The sequence below is a fragment of the Anarrhichthys ocellatus genome, unplaced genomic scaffold (assembly GCF_004355925.1).
Source record: "Anarrhichthys ocellatus isolate YVR2014 unplaced genomic scaffold, GSC_Weel_1.0 scaffold21, whole genome shotgun sequence".
Taxonomy (NCBI): Eukaryota; Metazoa; Chordata; class Actinopteri; order Perciformes; family Anarhichadidae; genus Anarrhichthys; species Anarrhichthys ocellatus.
In genome coordinates this window covers 2723415-2743942 of record NW_022280051.1, presented here as the reverse complement: position 1 = coordinate 2743942, position 20528 = coordinate 2723415, and the positions used below count along the sequence as shown (strand labels likewise).

The 20528-nt window shown below is 43.4% G+C and overlaps 1 protein-coding gene across 5 annotated transcripts in view; it reads left to right on the top strand.

The window, feature by feature from the left end:
• Positions 1 to 20186, top strand: part of anks1b (ankyrin repeat and sterile alpha motif domain containing 1B) — a 161377-nt gene extending 141191 nt beyond the window's left edge. Inside the window, exons 20-29 of one of the 5 annotated variants that reach the window (XM_031858782.1) lie at positions 2726 to 2833; positions 4043 to 4246; positions 6360 to 6485; positions 9060 to 9131; positions 10850 to 10933; positions 12627 to 12764; positions 12860 to 13027; positions 15451 to 15573; positions 17588 to 17679; positions 18881 to 20186. In XM_031858782.1, the coding sequence (XP_031714642.1) occupies positions 2726 to 2833; positions 4043 to 4246; positions 6360 to 6485; positions 9060 to 9131; positions 10850 to 10933; positions 12627 to 12764; positions 12860 to 13027; positions 15451 to 15573; positions 17588 to 17679; positions 18881 to 18929 (1164 nt within the window). In that variant the 3' untranslated portion in view covers positions 18930 to 20186. Of the gene's footprint in view, positions 1 to 2725; positions 2834 to 4042; positions 4247 to 6359; positions 6486 to 9059; positions 9132 to 10846; positions 10934 to 12626; positions 12765 to 12859; positions 13028 to 15450; positions 15574 to 17587 lie in introns of all 5 variants that reach the window. The other 4 variants (XM_031858781.1, XM_031858784.1, XM_031858783.1 and 1 more) reach the window with 4 other exon arrangements.
• The last annotated feature ends 342 nt before the right edge of the window (positions 20187 to 20528 follow it).

Sequence of the window (20528 nt, the reverse complement as noted above, 5' to 3'; positions counted from 1 at the left end):
TATATATATATATCTTTATTTTGGATGAGTGTGTGTGGGTGACTGCTGCTGCTGCGGCTCTGTGTTGCCATGGTGACGGTTGAACTTCAGGCTGAGGTTGAGGCTTCTACTGTAGTTGAAGTAGAGGCTGTTGCATAAGACGAACAGTAGACACACACACACGCTGATGCGCACCATCCGAGACCATTTCTGTCCTCTCTCTGGAGTGTGAGTGTGAGTGTGAGTGTGAGTGAGTGTGTGTGTGTGTGTGTGTGTGTGTATTTGTATGTGATGAAACAGCAGTGTGAGGACTGGTGTCACGCTGTAGCCCCTCAGGAGACAGACGGGGAGAGAAGCAGGAGCAAGAGAATGAATATTTCATAACCATTACTACATCAGGTGAAAAAGTAATCCTTTACCCAGGTGAGGTCATTTTGTACCTTCTAGTTTAGTGAAACGTCATCAAATCTTCTTACAGCGGGTCAAGTTTTAGAACAAGCTGTATTGGAAGTGAGCTCTTTTCGAAGTTAAAAACGCTTAAGATTAAGACAAAATGCACCAAATTCAGCGAGTCAATGTCATCTTTAGAGTCGGACAGAGATGGAGGGAGGCAGAGACGCTGTAGTATAACTGACACTGTGTCCATAAAGGAGGATGTTTAAGAGAGAGTGAGAGGAGAGGAGAGGAGAGGGAGGATGGGAGGGGAAAGATGAGTGAATAAAAATTGGTGGAGGGAGCACGGGGCGGCCATTATACACCAATTAGTTCCACTACCCGCTAGTCCCAACTCTCCTCTCTGTTTCCCTTTGATCCCTCTAATTTTAACAATTAAAATACATTATTTCCATGCAGAGAAGAACAGCGTAGGATGTAGTTTAACCCCTTAGCAGCTGCTCGTCTCACTTTCAACACGGCACTTTCTCCTAATTTACTGTTTGACATAAAATGTAATGAATGAAACCTGCTTGGCAAAGAAAACAAGAGAATATGTTTAGCATTGTTGGGCTTGCTTGATCAGTTCATTGCGTGTAATTGGCATATTTGCACTATTCATTACGGTGGGGGTTTATGTTCTGTTTGTATGTTTAGGGTTTATGCACACACACAATGAACCAAAGTATGTGCATCCCGTGTTTGTAATTTTTATGTTTCTCTACCAGATGTAGAGCAATAATTGGTGTGTGAGATGATGAAGTATGTGTGTATTTGTGCGTGTGCGTGAGTTGCGCTGACTCACAGCAAGACTGTTGGGAGAGTCATTACTCTCGCGCCAAGGCCTCGCATTGAGGCTCATTACCACCTTTTTGCCCTGAAGACGCACACAAACACGCACACGTTCCCTCAGACGCGTATATATCTTTATTGGAAGACCTCCAGAGGCAGCCCCATAAAGCCAGGCAGCAGTTTGTTGCATACTGAGGTATGTCTTGGTGCCAGAAGGTGTAGACAGTGCAAACAACAGCTCTGCAGAAAGCAGCCGTGTTCCAGCTCGTCTCTTTAGAAAACCCAGTAACTGGGACAGTCAGTGGACGCCTGGTGACCGGAGGAAGAATGAATGCCTTCATTAGACTGTGTGGACCAGTGTGTGTGTGTGTGCGTACTTTGTCTCTTTTTGTGCCTGTGTAACGAGCGCCTGGTGAAAACCACTTTTACAAATTTGCCAGAATCTGATATTGTTGAATTTGAACCTGAAAGTCTTTTGGTTTGTGTTGGGGTGTGGGGGTGTGGGGGTGTTTCTGACTGAAGCCTGACGGAGGCCTTGTGGGTACAAATTCAAGGTGTGTTGCTTGTTTTTGTTCATGTCAAGTCAAGTCAAGTCCTCCTTTTTGTGAATCTGACTCAAGTCCAAAGTTTATCCTTCAAATGAATTCTGATACTTTGCCTCTTCATATTTTAATTTCTAATTAATTTGACTGAAAGAAAAGAACATTTTAGCAAATAGAACCACCAGTTATTTTAATTAGTGTCTCTTTGCGTGTGTGAGTCTCCTTCAGGGTACTTTATACTCTCCGGTATGTGTGTTTTACTTCAAGGTGTACACTCTACGATCTTGTTTGTGTATAACGGCACAACCAACAGTTTGAACACAGCCGTCCGAGCCCTTTTAGTTATGTAATAATAATGTCATGATGTATGCTCCTGCTCAGGGGCATTTCATGTCATTATGCACTCATTAGCACTTTCCTGAGTGCTGGTGTTTTTGTCTGTGAAACACTTTTCTGAATAGCAGAATTATCCTCCATTTCAGCCTCCTGATGATGAAAATCTGTTACCTTTTATGTGTTGTTTTTTTAATTAATTTTTTTTTTCATTTGCTAATATGATGTCGGTATTGTGCATTTTGGAAACCCTTGAACTCTTACTCTCTATAAAAGCTGTTTTAAATTATGCTAATGTCGGTGAGTCATCATTTTTTGCCAGCACAGTAGCTTTTGACCCAGCATTTCTTGCGTGTTTGCAGTGAACATAAAAATCAGACATCTTAACTCCTTCTGAACCTCAGGCTAGAGCTGCAACAAAAGATTTAATTTGATTATTTGATAAATCATTGTTCATCAAAAGTTCATATAGCCTTATGAGCTTGAAATTGCTTGTTTTGTCCAACCCAAAAATACTAAGATTACATGATATAAAACTGAGTAAATCCAGCAAATCCTCACATTTGAGAAGTTGAAACTAGCTAAAAACAAACTACCCTACTAGTAATGTAACTTGAATGTGTAATATATCTGTGTGTTTCATTCAGGTATTGAAGATCAGTCTCATCGGACACAGAAAACGGATCCTTGCCTCATTGGGGGACCGGCTACACGAAGACACCCCACAAAAACCTCCACGGGCCATCTCCCTAAGGGTGAGTGAGTCTCAGTGAGCAGACAGTGTTTTACATGAACCATGAAAACCCTCTGCAATATCTAATTCAACGTGGATTCAAATTATAAATTCATCAGACAGAGGAAGAAAGCACTAATTCCTTCCCAGAGGGGGAGTGAGGGAGCTGCAGCCTCCCCACTGATTACCCACATCTTTCCGCCAGGCACAAAATGGCCGACCCACTGCAGTTTCCTTCCTGCCGGCTTGTCCTGGATACTAATCACAGGGAACTGGCTTTCCCTCTCCCATTGGGGCTACGCTTTAACGTCCTTATAATAGTCTCTTGCTCTTTGTGATGTTGAGCCGAGGGAGGCCCTTTGCTTCTGAGACGACGCTGGATGTGTTGTCCTGGTTGATTGGGCTCCTTTCTGTACCTCTAATCAGCCTTAGCTTTCCACTATGCCTAAACTTCTTTAGACATAGTGGCCAGTGGCACCTCTTTCTCTTCAAGAAAAGAGCTGCCACTGGCTTGTAATTGAAGAAGAGCTGAAGATTATACTGTATATGACTCAATACAGTCATATACGGTATGTTTAACCAGCATTTCCTCCTTAAATCAGTATCAGTACAAACGGTGGCTGTCAGCTGGGTGCATTAGGACAAATGTGGTGAATGAACAGAATGAGGCTCGGGATGAGAACCGAGAGGCCAAGTCGTAACGCTCCACCGGAAAGGGCCTCTTCCATTGAGGCTCTTCTCATATGTAATCAAGTGAAAACAAGCAACCTCTCAGGGGGAATAGCTGACCTTCTAGTGTGTAAAACCATTATACCGTTAAAACGTATAAAAGTTCTAATCCTTTTGGGAATTTTTGTCTCTGCTCAGCTTGGAAAACCACTTAAACGAACATAATTTTCCACTTTAAGGATGAAGCCACTTAAAGTGACAGTCAGCAGGCAGGCTTCAGTGTTTTGCTTCAGGACCCTCTGATGTACCAGCTGAGACCTTCAAGTAACAGTACGGTGTCTTTGTCCCTGATTCTAAAAAGCACTTCTGGATACTAGTACTCAGCGGCATTCGGCACTGTGGCTGAAAAGATAAGATGGGACAGTGCACAGTGAACGCAATTGCCCTACTTATTGTACTTGCAGCAGTGACACAGCACGTGATGAAATGATGAATGAACCCTCTCTTACCTCCCTCCACTCCTCCACTCTCTCCCCCCCCCCCCTTGCCCATTCTGTCCCAGGAGCCCGGCGGGAACCACACTCCTCCCCAGCTCAGCCCGTCGGTGGGCCAGGCAGCGTACACGGCGGGGGTCCCGGGTGGATCTCTGGACGTGCAGCACCTCATCATGCAGGCGGACGCCCGGCGCAGGCAGCGCAGCAATGACAACTACTTCGAGGACGTGCCGCGATCCAAGCTGGAGCGACAGATGGCCCAAGTCAGCATGGTGAGGAAGGGAGGACAGGATGGAGGGATGAATGGAGACAGGGAGAGAGGGGGGGGGGAGTATTATGAATGGTGGAAATCAGACAGTTGTCTGGCTGAATGCTGAGAGGGTAGATTAGGTAATATTCTATATTTTTCTTATTGGCAACAAACACGTCATCTCTGCCACAGAGCTCCACATTATTAAAAACACATCAATGAGCCACACTGGGTGACATGTTCCTTATTAATTGCCATGAACATGGGGACCGTAGATAATTCTGAGTCAGCAGAAAATAGTCCCCAACAAATGCACTTTTTTTTGTAGTATTTCTTCAGTAATACTAAAGGGCAGACTGCTTTGGGAGTAACACAGTTAGTTTGAGTCTTCATGGGATTATTGACAGTAAACATTATATAGAATAACTCCAGATTCATCCGTTGATACTGTTTTTTAACTTCCTGCTGTAGTTAAATGATAAAATATTATGATTAAATATCTGATTTCAAAGTTGCATCCTCTCATTTTAGAAATTCAAAGCTATAATAAACTAATGGACTTTCAGGGAGCATCACATTTCTAATGAGGACGGTGGAGTAGATCTTAATCATACATGAAGTATCTCAGTAATTAAATGCTGTCCCTAATAGCTACAATATTAAAGCCAAAAGTGTTTTATCTGCCTGTTTGCTCGTTGAAAAGACAGCATTAATAATCCGCAGCAGGCAGGCCATCTGACGCCAGCTGTCGTCTCTGCAGTTTAGAGCTTGTATACATTTTTACAATGAAGGAAACATGAAATTTATGCCTGAAACTTTGTGCTAAAACACGATGAAATATGCAAACCACAATGCAGTGGGCGGAGTGCAACAGTTTGGTTGGCATGCTTACAAATGCAATCAGGCATAATCTACAGCTTTACCAAATAGATGTTTATCAGTCTGTCTCTAATATCAAACATCAAAAGATTTCATCGTTCTGCATTAACAAGCGTCTCAACTTTACTGCCAAATTTATTCTCATTTAAACTCAAAATTATAACTTTATGACTTCTAATCAGAAACACACACACACACACTAACGCATGTACACATCTGAGAGAGCAGCTGTGTTGTGATTCAGTATAATTAGGGTCTTTTTGTGTCTCCGTGTGAATCGCAGAGCATCCCACTGCAGACTGACACACACTAATGTTCAGCCCGCCGAATCCCTTAATAAGTGTGTGCGTCACAGTGTCCCCCCGTCTAGAAACAGCACCTCTCGAGGTGGCATTGATGAGTCAGCTTTGCCAGAATGGAAAGATAACTATTGGAGAAAAGAGGATATTTATTATCTTTTTAATCACCCCTATTCTCTGGCTGTTCCCTCGTTTCTTCCTCTCCTTTCTTTTTAAGAAAACAAAACCCAGGAAAACAGGTTCAACACGTTTTTAAAAACTTTTAGTAACTGAAGATTTCCAGCTGAGTCCGGCAGCTGGGTCAAAGTGTGTGGGACAGAACATGCGTAAAACAGTTAAGCTGTTGGGGTTTAGCGTAGATTTGGCTTATGCCTGTTTCTGAAGGCTTATCCCCAGGCTTTTTATCAAACATCTTTGCATCTGATTGCAAGATCTCACCTCCGCAGTGGCTCACCGACACTCTGACGGGGATTACACACACACAAGCAATCAGATATGGAGAGGCACATAAACATACAGTCTTTGGGAAGGGATGTGTGCTTAGAACATCATCTGGTTTCATTTTACCAAAGAATGAAAGACCATAAAAAAGGTAATTGTTGTCCGCAGACATTTGAGAAGTATGCAGATAGGCTTTAGGTATTTACTCTGTTTAAAAGGTGAAAGCTCAGTGGGTGAGAAAGAGCTGAGCAGCAGCAAACAGTCTTAAACTGAGCCAAAGAACGGGAACATTTGAAAGCCGAGCATAATTCATCCAAGTTTCATTTCCTCTCGGATGTTCTCCGAAGCGTGTCCCCTTTGAAGGCATGTTCATGTTCGGTCAGGAAAGCTGTTACATTATGAACTTACACACATTTATCAGGCCAGCGATGTTATGTCAACATGGGATACACAGCACGGGCCTCGACGTCACGCCACATCTTGTTAACATGTGTGATCCCGTTCGTGTCGTTCCAGGCTGGCGAGTGGTGCGAGCCGATCACGTTGCGTCCGCCCAACGAGGCCACCTCGTCCACTCCGGTGCAGTACTGGCAGCATCACCCCGAGAAGCTCATCTTTCAGTCCTGTGACTACGAAGCCTACGTGAGTCCTACCCCCTACCCCCTACCCTTCCCCCTTCTTGTCTGTGAGTTTGTCCACAGTTCACAGGTTAACAAAACAGTTAATCGATCATCAAAGCTGCTGCCATAATTCTGTGGTTCATTAATTAAATGACCATTTCAACTGATCATAAGGTAGGGTAATAATATTAAAGATCAATGACCCTAAACTTTCAGTCAATACTGCACTCAGTTATTCTCAGCACTTTGGTAAATTTAGACCGTTGTTACATAAAGGATGTTATATATCCACGGTACCACGGATACAGCCTTGCACATCTGATTGGTTGTATGCTCAGCACCCAGACTGGAATGATTACTTACTTGCAGCAGTGCAAGAAATGCAATTTAAGATCCCATTGGCTCTTGGAAACGTCCAGAGGGAACGTAATCTCAGAAATACACGTTCTGATTGGTTTGTTGGCGTTGTGCTGAAGACATGGACTAGAAGATGATTGAGTAAGAAAGAACTGGAGAAGAGGAGAGAAGAAAAAGATGGTTTGAGAGAGATGGAAAAAAATCAAAGTTTGAACAAATAGGACAGGGGGTTGAGAAATCAAATGTGATGCTGAAATCAAATATGAATGAAAGCGAGATGAGATAGAGGCTGACTGAATAAGAGATAAAAGAATCCCATGGGCTCGTCAAAAATGTCCTCTTTTTTCGTTTTCTCACCTCAGAAGATTGATAGAAACAACGTGGACCATTAGGCCTCTGACAGATGTACAACTACACAAGCAATGTGTTTTGGACGGATGATGGGGAACACGCAACGGGTGGGCCACATGGGGGAAATAAGAAGGTGCTTTCATGCAGCCATTTATGTCAACATCTCTAAAAAACGCTGGATGTCCCAGGACAATGGTCTCCAGGAAGCTCAGAAAGTGAGATAAATGAGCGGGAGCCACAACAGAGGGGGAGGCAGAGCGCTCAGTGTGAATATTGGCAAGCTGGAAGGAGATGGAGAGTGAATAAGAATAAATTAGATGGATAAGGAGAGAGGAAAGAGAGTATATTGTGCTGGTGCTAATAGAGAAAGAGGGACGGTAAAAAAAGCCAAAAGGACTGAGTAAAGGCACAGTTCACATTTTCATCTCAGGATCTAAATTAAAAAAAACGCTCTCCTCGACTTTCAGCACCTCAGATGGCATCCGAACTTTGTTATGTCCGTTTTACAACCGGAGCTCGAAAATATTATCTGACGTTATTACAAATTCATTTCCAGTGAAACCCTGCAGACAACATACCCTAACGTCATTACCACACTCTACATCATTACCAGCCAGCATCATCTCAACAATGACTCTGTGTGCTCTTTTCTATCTGTACATACATCAAATACACAAACATATTAGGGAGTTCTTCCCCTTATTGAATCGCCGCCTGGTTTATTACTAAAAACATGCAAATCTAATGACTTTGCCATCAGTCTAGGTCTTCATATTTAGTGCTTATTAGCAAATATTAGCATGCTTACACACTAAACTAAGCTTGTGAACATGTTAAACATTACACCTGCTAAGCATCAGCATGGTAGCGTTGTTACTGTGACCATTTAGCTTGCTGATGTTAGCATTTAGCTCAAAGCACCACTTTGCCTACAGCAGCCTCACATAGCTGCTAGCATGGCTGTCGTCTCTCAGTCTTACCAACATCTTTGAATTTCATTTGGATAAAAAGACTTGTGTGTTTGTGTACACCAACCACTACTGCCACAGAGACACGGTAGACAAGACGGCAGCTGGTCTCGTGTGCAGCTGTAATGCAATTTCTAGGATAACTGCCAGTAAGCCTGCCATAACAGCGATTTAAGATTGTTAGCTTGAGTCAAGACAAATTATTAACATGCCCAGATGACCTTCTTCCAAGGAACAGACTCCCCAACAAAGCAATTTGTACAAAAGGTTGTTTTGCCCCCATAATTAATTTATCGCTAATCGAATGTAAATCCCGTGTGGTAGATATTCAACATTTCAGTTCTGGGTTTTGGAGTCCCACTTTTAAAGAGCAAGGTCTCTTCCATAAGCGGAAGTCCACTGCGAGGTGGTGGATGTCGCACACATTAAGTGCTCTAATGTTGACATAAACATTGTCCCTGTAAAACACAGTCGCCATTAGTTGCTGCTTTATTAAATCAGATACTGCGTGTGCAGAATGTCTGACCACAAAGGGTCCCTCAAGGAGCCTCTCAAGGTGGATGTAATCACTGCTGTGGGTGTGCCTGTGTGCATTTAATCACATCCTGTGCTAGTGCAGCTGGAAGTAAACATGGCATCCATGAATTACTCAAAATATAAGAAATAATTGAGTTTATTTGTCACAGAGAAGTGCTATACATAATTACATTACGTTAAATTTGTGTCCATTTATTTGATTGAATAAACAAAAACAAAAAGTACAATGACAATTTAAAAGCCAACTGTTTGGTATCTTGCAGAGATTAGGAGGTTAGTATGGCTGCAGAGTTGTGTAACCAGCCAGACCTTCACTTCCATATTCCCCATGTGTACTGTTTACTAAGCATACTGTGTGTCCGTTGTGTGTGTCTCTTCCACAGTACCTGGGCTCCATGCTGGTGAAGGAGCTGAGAGGGACGGAGTCCACACAAGACGCTTGTGCCAAAATGAGGGTAAAGCTCAGCCCAACACACTTCTTCTTCTACTGTTGCTATTAACATCTATTGCTGAGATGTTGGAACATATCGTAGTGACAACGCTAAAACGAGTCTGAACGAAGCTACAGAAATACAACCCGAGTTGTGATAAATTAAACATGAATGCACGTGGCTGCATTATGTAAATGTTCTCGCAATAAAAATGTAAATCTGGGACACAGTCTCATAGTCTGCCCTCACATTAGTATTTAAACTTAAACTATCATTATGGTGGATTAGGTTTATTGAGGGATTTCTTTTTAATATTTGCCTGGGGTGGCTTGACACCCCCTGACCCCCCTTTTTCACCTCAGATCACCTTATCTCCTCTCACTCTCACTCACCTCGCTCTTTCTTCCTGCTCCCTCTCTCTTTCCATATTTTACTGTAACACTAACTCTCCTCTGGCCCTCAGTTCATCTCTCTCTCATCCTGAGCTGCTGCAGTGCGAAGATGAAGTTTAATATTCATGTGCAAAGCTTTCTGTTCCTCCTCCCCTCCCTCTTTCCCTTCTGTCTCTATATTTATGTTGCCACATCATAGGGCATCTTACTTTCTTCTTCTTCTTTCCCTCCTCAGTTTGACACACCTTTGCTGCAAACCAAGGTTGTAATTAAGTGCGATGAGATGCAAATCATATCGTTCTGGCTTTTTATTACCTTCCATCTTCACCCGCTCGTCCCCGTTCCCAGCATCCCTCCTCTCATCTGCCCATCCATCGTTCCGCTGTGGAGGTAGATGTGGATGTTTTAATCCCAACTTCACAGCCTCTAGCTGGGTATCTGCCAGCGAAGCCAGTCAGCGCTGCCTTTGTCAGCTTTTCAGCACTACCTGATCCCGACAAGGCCGAACCGCAGCAGCGACACGCTGCGAGCAGGGAGGAAAGAAACGGAACAAAGAAGGGAAAACAGATATGGAAAGGATAGCAGCGAGTGGATTCGACAAGGGGAGAGATGAGGGACGGAGTGTGATAGAAATATGGATACTGAGAGAAGGAGATGACAAGTGATGAAAGAGCAATAAGTGATACTGAGAAAGCAGGAAAGGGACTCATCTCACATCGATTCCTTTGAATACATAAAATCTCTTGGCAGGTAGAATGACAGCTTTGGAGGGTGACGCCGACATCGCTGTAAATCACATGATTCTCCACAGCACCTCACTGCATAATGAGTTTGAATATAGGTAATTGAGACACGTCAAAGTGCCGATGTGTAATTAAAAAGAATAAGGAGGGATATACAGAAGGAGCACCGATGTGGCTTAAAAGCTAATAGACTTATTCGATTTGCAGCGCTGCAGTCAATTGGGTTTGGAAATGTAATTGCGACGCGGTTGTGTTTTTATGAGGCGCCTGACAACCCCCAAGCGTTGGAGATTATTTGAATTGACTTCAAAGTATAAAGGAAGAGGACGGGAGTCATCTGATGGGTTAGCTCAGCTAGCTCTTGCTTTCTTTATTTAAGTTCTGTTTACATTTTCATTGTTTTTCTCGCTTGCTTGTAGGCCCGGGGACATGGATTGAGTCATGTATAAAATAAACAGGGTATTAGATTCAGTGGAGGAATTCATTAATCTTTAACTATTTATAATAAACTGATTCCCGTGCACTTCTTTGGGCTGTTATGTACGTCGTGCCTCAAATATAATCTTTCCTTCTCGTCTCTCTTTTTCTTTCCGCGCACTCCAAGAAGTCGACCGAACAGATGAAGAAAGTGCCGACCATCGTGCTCTCCGTGTCCTACAAAGGAGTGAAGTTCATCGACGCCACAAATAAGGTAACGCGCGCACCGCTCACTTCCTGTGAATAACACCTGAAAGGTCGAGCTTCTGAACACGAGCGCGAGTGACATTCAGAGGCGTCAGAAATGGCCGGCGCGGCAGCAGCGCCGATGTCTTCTTTTGCTGCAGCCTGACTGATTTAAAGCTATACGGTGTGCGAAAATCAATAAGGTGTAAAAGAGGGCAAAACACAAACAGGCAATAACCAGTGTGGAGTGGATGACTTGGAAAATCAATAACAACCTACTCAGTTCATTAAATCCTGAATGGAATGGGCTTTTTACTTTTTAAAGAAGCATAGAAATACAAAAAAACAGAACAAACAGTTGGTTAGCTATGCATTCACACACGTTATACTGATGGTAATACATGCCCAAAAGTCATATCTCTCTCTATGCATCCAGTCAGTCTTTGTGTTGCAGCTCTTTTGCTGTAGTAATAGCTTCAATAGATATTTGTCTTGCGCCACAGAGTGAGCTGCATTATTGACCGGAAGATCGGTCATTTCTTTACCTCCTGCCAGTGTGAGTGAATCGCTGGGTTTGCCAGCTGTTCTTCACTTTTCCTCCAACACAGACCCCTTCACCATCTCAACTGTCTTTTGAATTTGAACAGTCAGAAGTGATTCTGTACATATGCTTCCTCAACGGTCCGTTTAAAGGTTTATCATCATCGTCTCCTTTTCCATCCAGAGTGACATTTGAGTGAAGGGTGCTCAGCGTGTGTCAGCGCGTCACACTCAGACAGTGTTTTTAACCCGGCTAATGATGTCACACTAAGGAGTCACTTATTTCCGATCGTGAGCTGATTCCCGTGCGTTCGTGCGAGACGGTAGGATCTAATCCACCTCAGCTGGGTAATAAAGGTGGCACAGTGAGACACATTTTAAAGATAATTATAAGCTGCTTGCTTGCAAAATGTTTTTTTTAAAATTTTATTTAAGCTTCTGTGATGCACCGAAGCACACACACAGCAGAAGATGAGCATCATTTGCAGAAAGTCGGTACATTTTGAGCTCTTCCTCAGACAGCACTGCACAGAGCAGACTCAAGTAAGTTGGCCTCAATACATAAATAATATACACAGAAGGAAGAGTACAGCACATTGTAGTTAATAAGACATAAATATTAAATATATTGAGGGGATAAGGCAAACTAAAAAGGGACAGTGGCTTTACCTGGATTCACATCTCTGGGTAATTTTATGATTGTAGTAAATCTTCCCTATTTCGTCTCCGTATCTTATCTGCTGTCCCAGTGAACACATAAAACAAACTGGAGGGAGCGGTTCTCACTTGCCAACAAAACCAACAATAGGCTGATATCTTTTTATAGAATCAGCGACAAAGATGAGGCCGTCTAGTATGACAACAACAGTAATGTTCTCTCACTAAAGCTTTGATGTTCTGCATTTCACAGCACGGAGGCTTTAATTAACACAACACAGAGTTCTCCAGTGACATTACCAGAGGACAAATTCCAACTCAGTGACTCCAGAAAACTCTCAAAACAAAAATGTGCTCCAGTGATTATGGTTTTGGGGGTGTGTGAAATTAGATGAATAATAAATCAGATTTGTTTTTCCATGAATTGGCTCACTAGAGATTATCAGCAATCTCTCTCTCTCTCTCTCTCTCTGCACCTCTTTATCTTTCTGCCTCTGTTGTTCTCCCCCTCTCTCTCTCTGCAGAACATCATAGCAGAACATGAGATCCGTAACATCTCGTGTGCGGCTCAGGATCCAGAGGACCTGTCTACATTTGCCTACATCACCAAAGACCTCAAGTCCAGTCACCACTACTGCCACGTCTTTACTGCTTTTGATGTGGTCAGTACACCGACACTGTGTGTTTCAAAGTGAATGTCATATTCACAGCAGCTGTAATAACACATTGCATTCTGGCGCCGTTACCGTCTTGTCAGAACCTGGCGTATGAGATCATCCTGACGCTCGGCCAGGCCTTCGAGGTGGCCTATCAGCTGGCCCTGCAGGCCAGGAAGAGCGGCCACGGATCGTCCACGCTGCCCGAGAGCTTTGACAGCAAGCCCAGCAAACCTGTCCCCAAACCTCGAGTCAACATCCGAAAATCTGTAAGCATCGCTGCCGCACCGCCCCACATCTGTTTGAAGGGAAAATCCATCCTAAGCTGAAATTCACACCGGCAACATTTTTGATGAATTTGAAGAATGTTGGTTTAAAAAAACCTGGAAGAACTGGATCCTCTACAAATGGTTTCATAATACGCGTAAGGTCTAGATGTCCTTTCCAAAATTAATATACAGTACAGGATTGATTATAACAAGAAGTAATGTGTTTTAAGATGGATTTTCACTTGTGATAAAACCTCTCTCACACTCTGCTTCTAATCACATCTCACCAGCATCCCATCAACTCTGTCCCATTCGCTCTGGAATCTGTCCGTCCCTCCGCTCTGAGTCGTTCCCCTGTCTCAGCCATTCCCAAATGCTTTGTTTTCACCTCCCAGTTTGGTTCTCTGGGATTATCCTGGAGCGCTTGTGTTTTGTGCGTTTGACAGTCTTGGCCCAGCGGACACTGTGGCAGAGGTGTAGGTGGATATTTGATCTGTTAAGCGTCCGTTCGGTCTTCCTGTCCCTGCAGTCTCTTCCACACTGGGCTGATTGATGAGGCCTGTTTGCATTGGGCTCTGGGGAGGCTTGCTTAGCTCTCCTTGTGTGTGTGTGTGTGTGTGTGTGTGTGCGTGTGTGTAAGAAGATAAAGAATCCTCATGTGGAAGATTCCTTCATACTGCAGCCTTGCATGGAGAATTAGTTTATTGACTGAGAATGTGTTCGAGCAACACCCAAACTGTAATGTGTTCATAGAATCTACAGACCATGCTGCTAGTGGTACAAAACAATGCCACAGGGTCCCTTTAACAGTTGTTTGATATTGATACCAGCATTAAGTTTGTGATATTAGATACTTGGGTCCCGCATTCTGTCATGAATTGCTCTGTGTGTGTGTGTGTGTGTGTGTGTGTGTGTGTGTGTGTGTGTGTGTGTGTTTGTGCAAACATGTGTCGCCTTTCTTCATGCCTCCTCCAACCGCAGCGTCACAAAGTCTATCTGCAGACCTGTCAACCTCCCATTAACCCCCGACAGAGCTTCAAAATAGTCACGCTAACTAACACACTCCTCCGCCGACACGCATGGGCTGGCACAGCAGCACATGTGTGTCTAAAGGGCCCGGTATAGAGTTACGGCGGCTGCTATATCAGTGTGCTTATAGACTAAATTTAAGTCGATTTACATACTGCGTGAGTCACAGAAGAAAGAGATGGTGATGGAGGAGAAATGGCCTCACTTTCTAAAGTTGGAGCGGGACGTGAGACGCTGAGGAAAAGATAGAAAAAGAGCTTGTGTGTGTGTGTGTGTGTGTGTGTGTGTGGTCCCGTGCCTACAGAGATGATGGACGATGGCACGTGTATGCACAATCTGCTGAGTCTGCAACCGTTACATTAACCATTAATTGCCTTTTTCCTCTCTCTGTTCATATGTATGTGTGTGTGTGTGTGTGTGTGTGTGGTGTACTTAATGGCTTGTGGTGTGCAGCAGGGCAAAGATACTGCAGGATTCACTTAATATTCCTGCCACCTGCCAGCCATAATCTCCATCCTGCAGCACCACTCGAGCACCTGCGCTTTAAAATACTGTCGCTTTGTTTTTCTGCCCACAAGTATCCGTTTCTCCACACCTTCCTACTTATGTTTTTATGTTGTGTGTGTGTGTGTGTGTGTGTGTGTGTGTGTGTTATGTGAGCGTATATCTGCTCATAAATCTCCCTCAACATCCACTTAACCTGCTCTTATGAGTGTGACCGTGTCTGATGTGACTATTGTCTTTGATCAGCCTCGGCATGTTACTGTAATCGGATTACAGGATTGCAACACATGACCCTAACCCTGTATGATTGAGTCTCACAATCTTGGGTTTCTTAAAGAAGGAGTGAAAGAGCCTCCCAGTGATGTGAAAATAGCTTGTTTCCATGCAGAAGGCAGTCTAGCAGCCTTGAGTTTATACTTTTCTCAAGAACTCAAGAACAAATCAAATATAACCACAAGCTTTCTGACCTCCTTGGCAGGATTTTTCATGACTTCTAGATTTAAAAAAAAGAAAAATAAATTTGAATACGAGTCTGGCTTGTCAAGGTGCTTTTGCAGATGTTTTGTTCAGTTGCCGTGCCGTATTCGTCCTGCTCGGAGTGTTTTTTTGCCAAGCCAGAGTTTCTATATATATATATATATATATATATATGTGGCGTAACGTAGCCTGCTGTAGTTTTGTCCCACGCTGTTGCCGGGGCGAAAGACTTCGCTGCCATGTTGTTGCCATGGTTTTGCTTTTGGTTTTGGAGTGTTGTTGCCTCTCCCTGTTGCCATGCAGCTGCTCTGTCATCGCTGTGGTTTTCTTTGCCTTGCTGCTTCGCTGTTTTTCGGTGTTTGCTGTTGCCGAGCGGGCCCACTTTGACCTGTATATGACCTCTGCCCCTGTAGGTCATCATGCCCCCCGTCAGCCGCTGGTCACTGGGCCACATTTACACCCCTCACCGGCCTCCTCTCCACCCTCCTCTTCCTCCCCCTCGACTCTTCCATCTTCCTTACAAAGCTCAGTCGCAGGTCCTCCACGCTTTTTTCCTTCTCTTATCCTTTATTTCCCACATGACTTTTCTTTTAGTCCAGAGGAAAGCGCCGTCTGTAAGTGCTTCCATTTTATTCTGTCGCTTTATTTCTTCAAAACTCACCCTGCATCCTTGTGTGGTCTGTTTTGCGGCGAGTGTTTGTGTGTCTCATTCTTCAGTTACTACCTCTAGCTCCACATCAATAGCATTAGAATAAGAAGAAAACCCAGATGTGACACTGAGCCAACCCATTTCATTACTTTACTGCTAATAAAATCAGCAGAAATCAGCCCTCGACTTTAGCGCCCCAGTCAGTTTTTATGAGCCTCGCTGCACCGATTCAACCACTGGATGGGGATGCACTGCCTCCTTAAAGATGCATGGTCGAGATGGTAAATAAAGTGTAAATAAAGCAATAACAACTCCTTTAAAATCAGCTGAATGTTTATTAAAGCACTCTGTCCATTACAACCTCAATTGAATGCTTGGAATGAGCTTTTTTACGCTTGGAGTGTTTTTCCTTCTGATCCTCTTTTTCTCGCTCATCCACGTCTTCATCTTGCACACAAGGCAGTTGGATATTTGAAAGGGCCGTCAAAAGAAGACTGCAGTAGCGGAGCATACACAGTGTGTACCAAGAAATGATTCAAATGTGCTAAAGTGATATTAGCCTCACACTGCAAAATGGCATGTTCTGCATGGGATTGGATAACGGAGCTTGCTGTCCTTTGAAGGTTTTCAAAGCCAAATCACACACACTGTGATGTCCCTGCAGCATTACTTCAAGTTCTTATGTCCGGAGCCTTCAGCAGAAAAACCCCAAAAAAAAGGGGTTGATATAAAACGTATTTTGAAGGCAGGCATAGTTCATTCAGTGGCTTCATGTGTGGTTGCTGAATTGAAGACGAGTTCTGCACTATATTGATCTTCTGTGATCGAAAGTGTGTTTGTTCCTTAATCCTGTTACCCCATAACATGATTATAAGGTCTTGCTGTGGTCGTCCGAGTGTGTGTGTGTGTGTGTGTGTGTGTGAGTGAGAGAGGATAGAGAATTGGATTATTTTATAGTAAGTTTCCGTAGTGTTGCTGTAGCAGCGTGTTGAGACAAGATAAGGAAACATGGCTCTGTTAGTGCACTGCAGAACTTTGAGGTTAACCCTGTTTACTCAAGAAGTAGATCTTTAATGCTTTATAAAATATCTATATAAAATGTAGTTACATTTAATATATGTGTCTATTGACATAATTAGAATTGATGTGCAAGGACAAATGTGGTCTTCTGCTGTCAAAACTGCAGCTCTCACAGTCGAGTCCCCCCCCCCTCCCCCAAATCACCTGAAAATAAACCAATAGATTGGAGGAAAACCACCCTCAGCAACAAAACCCGGCCGCTTGATTGGTTGCCGTGGGGTTATTTTTGAAGGCAGTGTAGATTGTTTGGTTTATTTCTCAGCTCTGAAGCCACAATAGCTTTACAGTGGCAGCAACAGACAGAGTCCACAGTTCTTTGATAATCGAAACTACTAGGATGTACAGGAAGTGCACCGCTGCAAATACAGCACGTAGTAATTGCAATTGTTCAGGACCAGCTGGATCTTGCACATAGAAATGTATAGATATGGAAAATTAAACCAAATGTGAACTTCTGTCCGTGATCCGTTAGCCGCCTCTCACGTTTGAGTTATTATTTTTCATCACATTAACTTCCAAATTCACACTTCCTCCATCTCATTCCTTCCACCGTCTCCCTCTGTATTCACTGACTTAGCTAGCATTATGTTGTCACAGAAAGTTGCCCCTACAGTGTGCAAAATGACGATTGTCAACAGGAACAGCTGTTTGCATTCCAAATGTATCATGATGAAGTTTTGCATCCAGCATCTAAAGAAGTGCAAAATCAATACAAAGATATCTACTATTTGCATAATTGAGAATATGCAGGTCGTTAAGAGTAATTTGTCTCTCCTCCGTCTTCTCTCTGCTTCCTCTCCCTCTCTCCGTCTCTCCGTCAGATGGAGCAGCCGTCCATGGACCAGAAGGGCCACGCAAACGTGCCGTGGATTGTGGAGCCGGGTCAGGAGGCGAAGAGAGGAGTCAACACCAAGTACGAGACCACTATTTTCTAACATACACCCGCCTTGTCCACTCCTGTGTGTGTGTGCCTTTCAGAGGTTGCCCTGTACTGGGGCCCCGCCCCCGGAGTTGGGTACGAGCGACGCACGCCGCCGCGTCACCTCACCGGCTGAAAAATAAAAAACAAAACATCCTGCCCCGTCCCCCGTTAGCCGAGCCTGTCCACTGCATGATGAAGTTTGGCACTGCGCTGTCTCTCTCTCTTCTTTCTCCTTGTCTCTTCTTCTCTCTTTTTGTTTCTGCTCTGCCCTTCTTTGGCCCGGGCCCCATCCTCCTGCCTGCAGGGCTGGCGCATGACCCCGGGGCTGTGGTGCACTTCTGTGTCTCCACCTGTTGGGGGAATTGTCAGCTCTGTTTTTTTCCCACTTCCTGTTTGTCAGTCAGTCAGCGGTCAAGCAGTCAGTTGTTCTTCTTTTTTTTGTTCCTGTTGATGGGTGCAACCGTTTGGCTTCGTCTCTCTCCTCTTTTTTTTCTCCTCTGACTGCCTCCATCGCTCGCTTTTCTCTACATCTTCTGCCCCCTTGTCCAACTGCCCCTGACAACTTGAATGACATTTGTAACCAGAATACTGCTAAGAGCTGTGACAGTGTTTTAGCTGTCTGTTGAGCCCAGTGCGGGAGCTGACAATGAGGAGGGCGGTTGTCGAAACATGACAGCTGGAGGAAAGTTCAGACTTTTTAAACATTTTTTTAATCAAAGAGGAGCGCTGAATTACAGGAGAGGTGATGTAGCACAGTCTCTTTGACTCAAACTGGTTCATCCAGCAGGCTACTAGAATGTATTACAACTTTTTGATCCTTTATATCAGATTATTTTTTTGAAAATACTAACAAACTTGTGAATTTCTTTGACACACACCTTTAAACATGTCCTGTGACACGGGAAGAATTTCTTTTTGTTTTTCGCTTTTATAGCACCTTTTCCACCACATGTGTGTGTGTGTGTGTGTGTGTGTGTGTGTATATGTTCAGATTTATTTTAACCGAATGGATTTCTCCCTGGCCATGAACCTTATTTTATTCAGAGGGGACAACATCTTGTACGTAATCGGTTTAGCATGTGGCTTGTGAGACGCATGGTGGCCATTTTAGACTTGCTGAGCGGGGGGGGGGGGCCGGTGTAGAGGCGGGGTGTGAGGGCTCTCTCGATAAGTGATGTCATCTCATTTGCAGGGCAATGCCGGACGCTCATGTCTATTACTGTGGAATGCAAAGAATGTAGCCAGCCCTAAACACGGACCTTGTCACACACACACAATGCAAAATGGATTACAAAAGGACTACAAACATGGACGCCACTCCACAGTGTTTAAGGTTGACTACAAAATTCTAACATCATTCATCCACATGATAAACATATGACATTTATACACAGTAACAGGACTGCATCTTGAATGTACACTTATTTGAAAGCAGCCTCGACGTTCTCCAACTACAGCAGGATCTTTTTTTAAGAGCCCAACTGGGAGGCGTGACCTGTGACCTTTTGGGGGTGGTCAGTGTGGTTACAGGGCATCTGTTGGTTAACAGACAATGGACTCGCTAAAGGCACCACTGGGCATGTGTCATTGATGGAACGGGCATGGGGTTTGAGGACGGCCGGCTGGCTCTTTTTGGTCTTTTTTTAAATTTTCTTTAAAGTCAGAATATAATACAGAGATATATGCACAAGTGTGTAAATGTGATTAGACCCTGCAGCACGCTGGAGATGCAACAGGTGTGTCCTTATGAGATGTCTCATAACGGATTATAAACCTATGTGAACAAAACAGCATCTGGCGTGAACAAAACAGCATCTGGCGTAAAAAAAAAAAAAAAAAGTATTCTATTCGTATTGCCCGACATTTTAATGTTTAATATGAGAGTATTATATTACCATGATGATTATGATTATTCTTGTGCAATTCTTGTCTGTTGTCTTAATGTTACATTATTTTTCTATGATATGATGAGATGAAAACCTTGGGCTTGAGAATGATGGCCATCCTTTAAAAAAAAAATCTGAAACTATATGATCATCCTTGTACTCAGAGTGAATGTTGCAGGTGGCTAGCTAACTCATGTCAGGTCAACTCCATCGTTTCTCACGGGGCTCTACTCTTATCTAGCAGATGTAATATTTTAAACGCAGTATTACTGTATTATTTGGATGAGACGTTATCCGATCATAAAATGTACATAGATATTTTGCCAACTCATTGTTCATACATGTAATGTAAAAGAGAAAAGAATAAAGGATCTGCAGTACGTGGCACTGGAAACAAGGTACCAAAATAAAGGTTGGAAATGAAAAGAAGTGGTAGATTGTAGAGATTGTATTTTGAGTGAAGACTGAGATGGGTTATATGGTGACATCACTGCTGACCAACTTATGTACATAGGCTTGGGCTTCCAGCACACTGATTTTTGTAATTTGGGCCATTATTTATATCCTTGTAAAGCACATGGAATAAAATATGACTTGTAAAACCATCATTCACCCTTGGATAAAGTTGTCATAAGTTATTTCCTTTTCCTCCATAAAAAGGTCTTTTACACGACAGTTTGACTTCAATGTTTGAAAGGATTTAATACTACGTATCACTATTTAGGTTTGGCCATCGTGTTATTGGTTATGACAAAATTGTACTTGCAGAGATTCTGGGAACACAACAGCTTCAGGGCCAAGAAAACACAAACAATCTGACAGGTTGTAAACGAGCCAAAGGTTTTTCTACATGATCTAAAACGTTTAATGTCAAACTAACCTTACAGACAAAAGTGTATGTGAGGTAATGGGTGAGTGTCACATACATAATTCAAATTATTCAAACATAAAGAA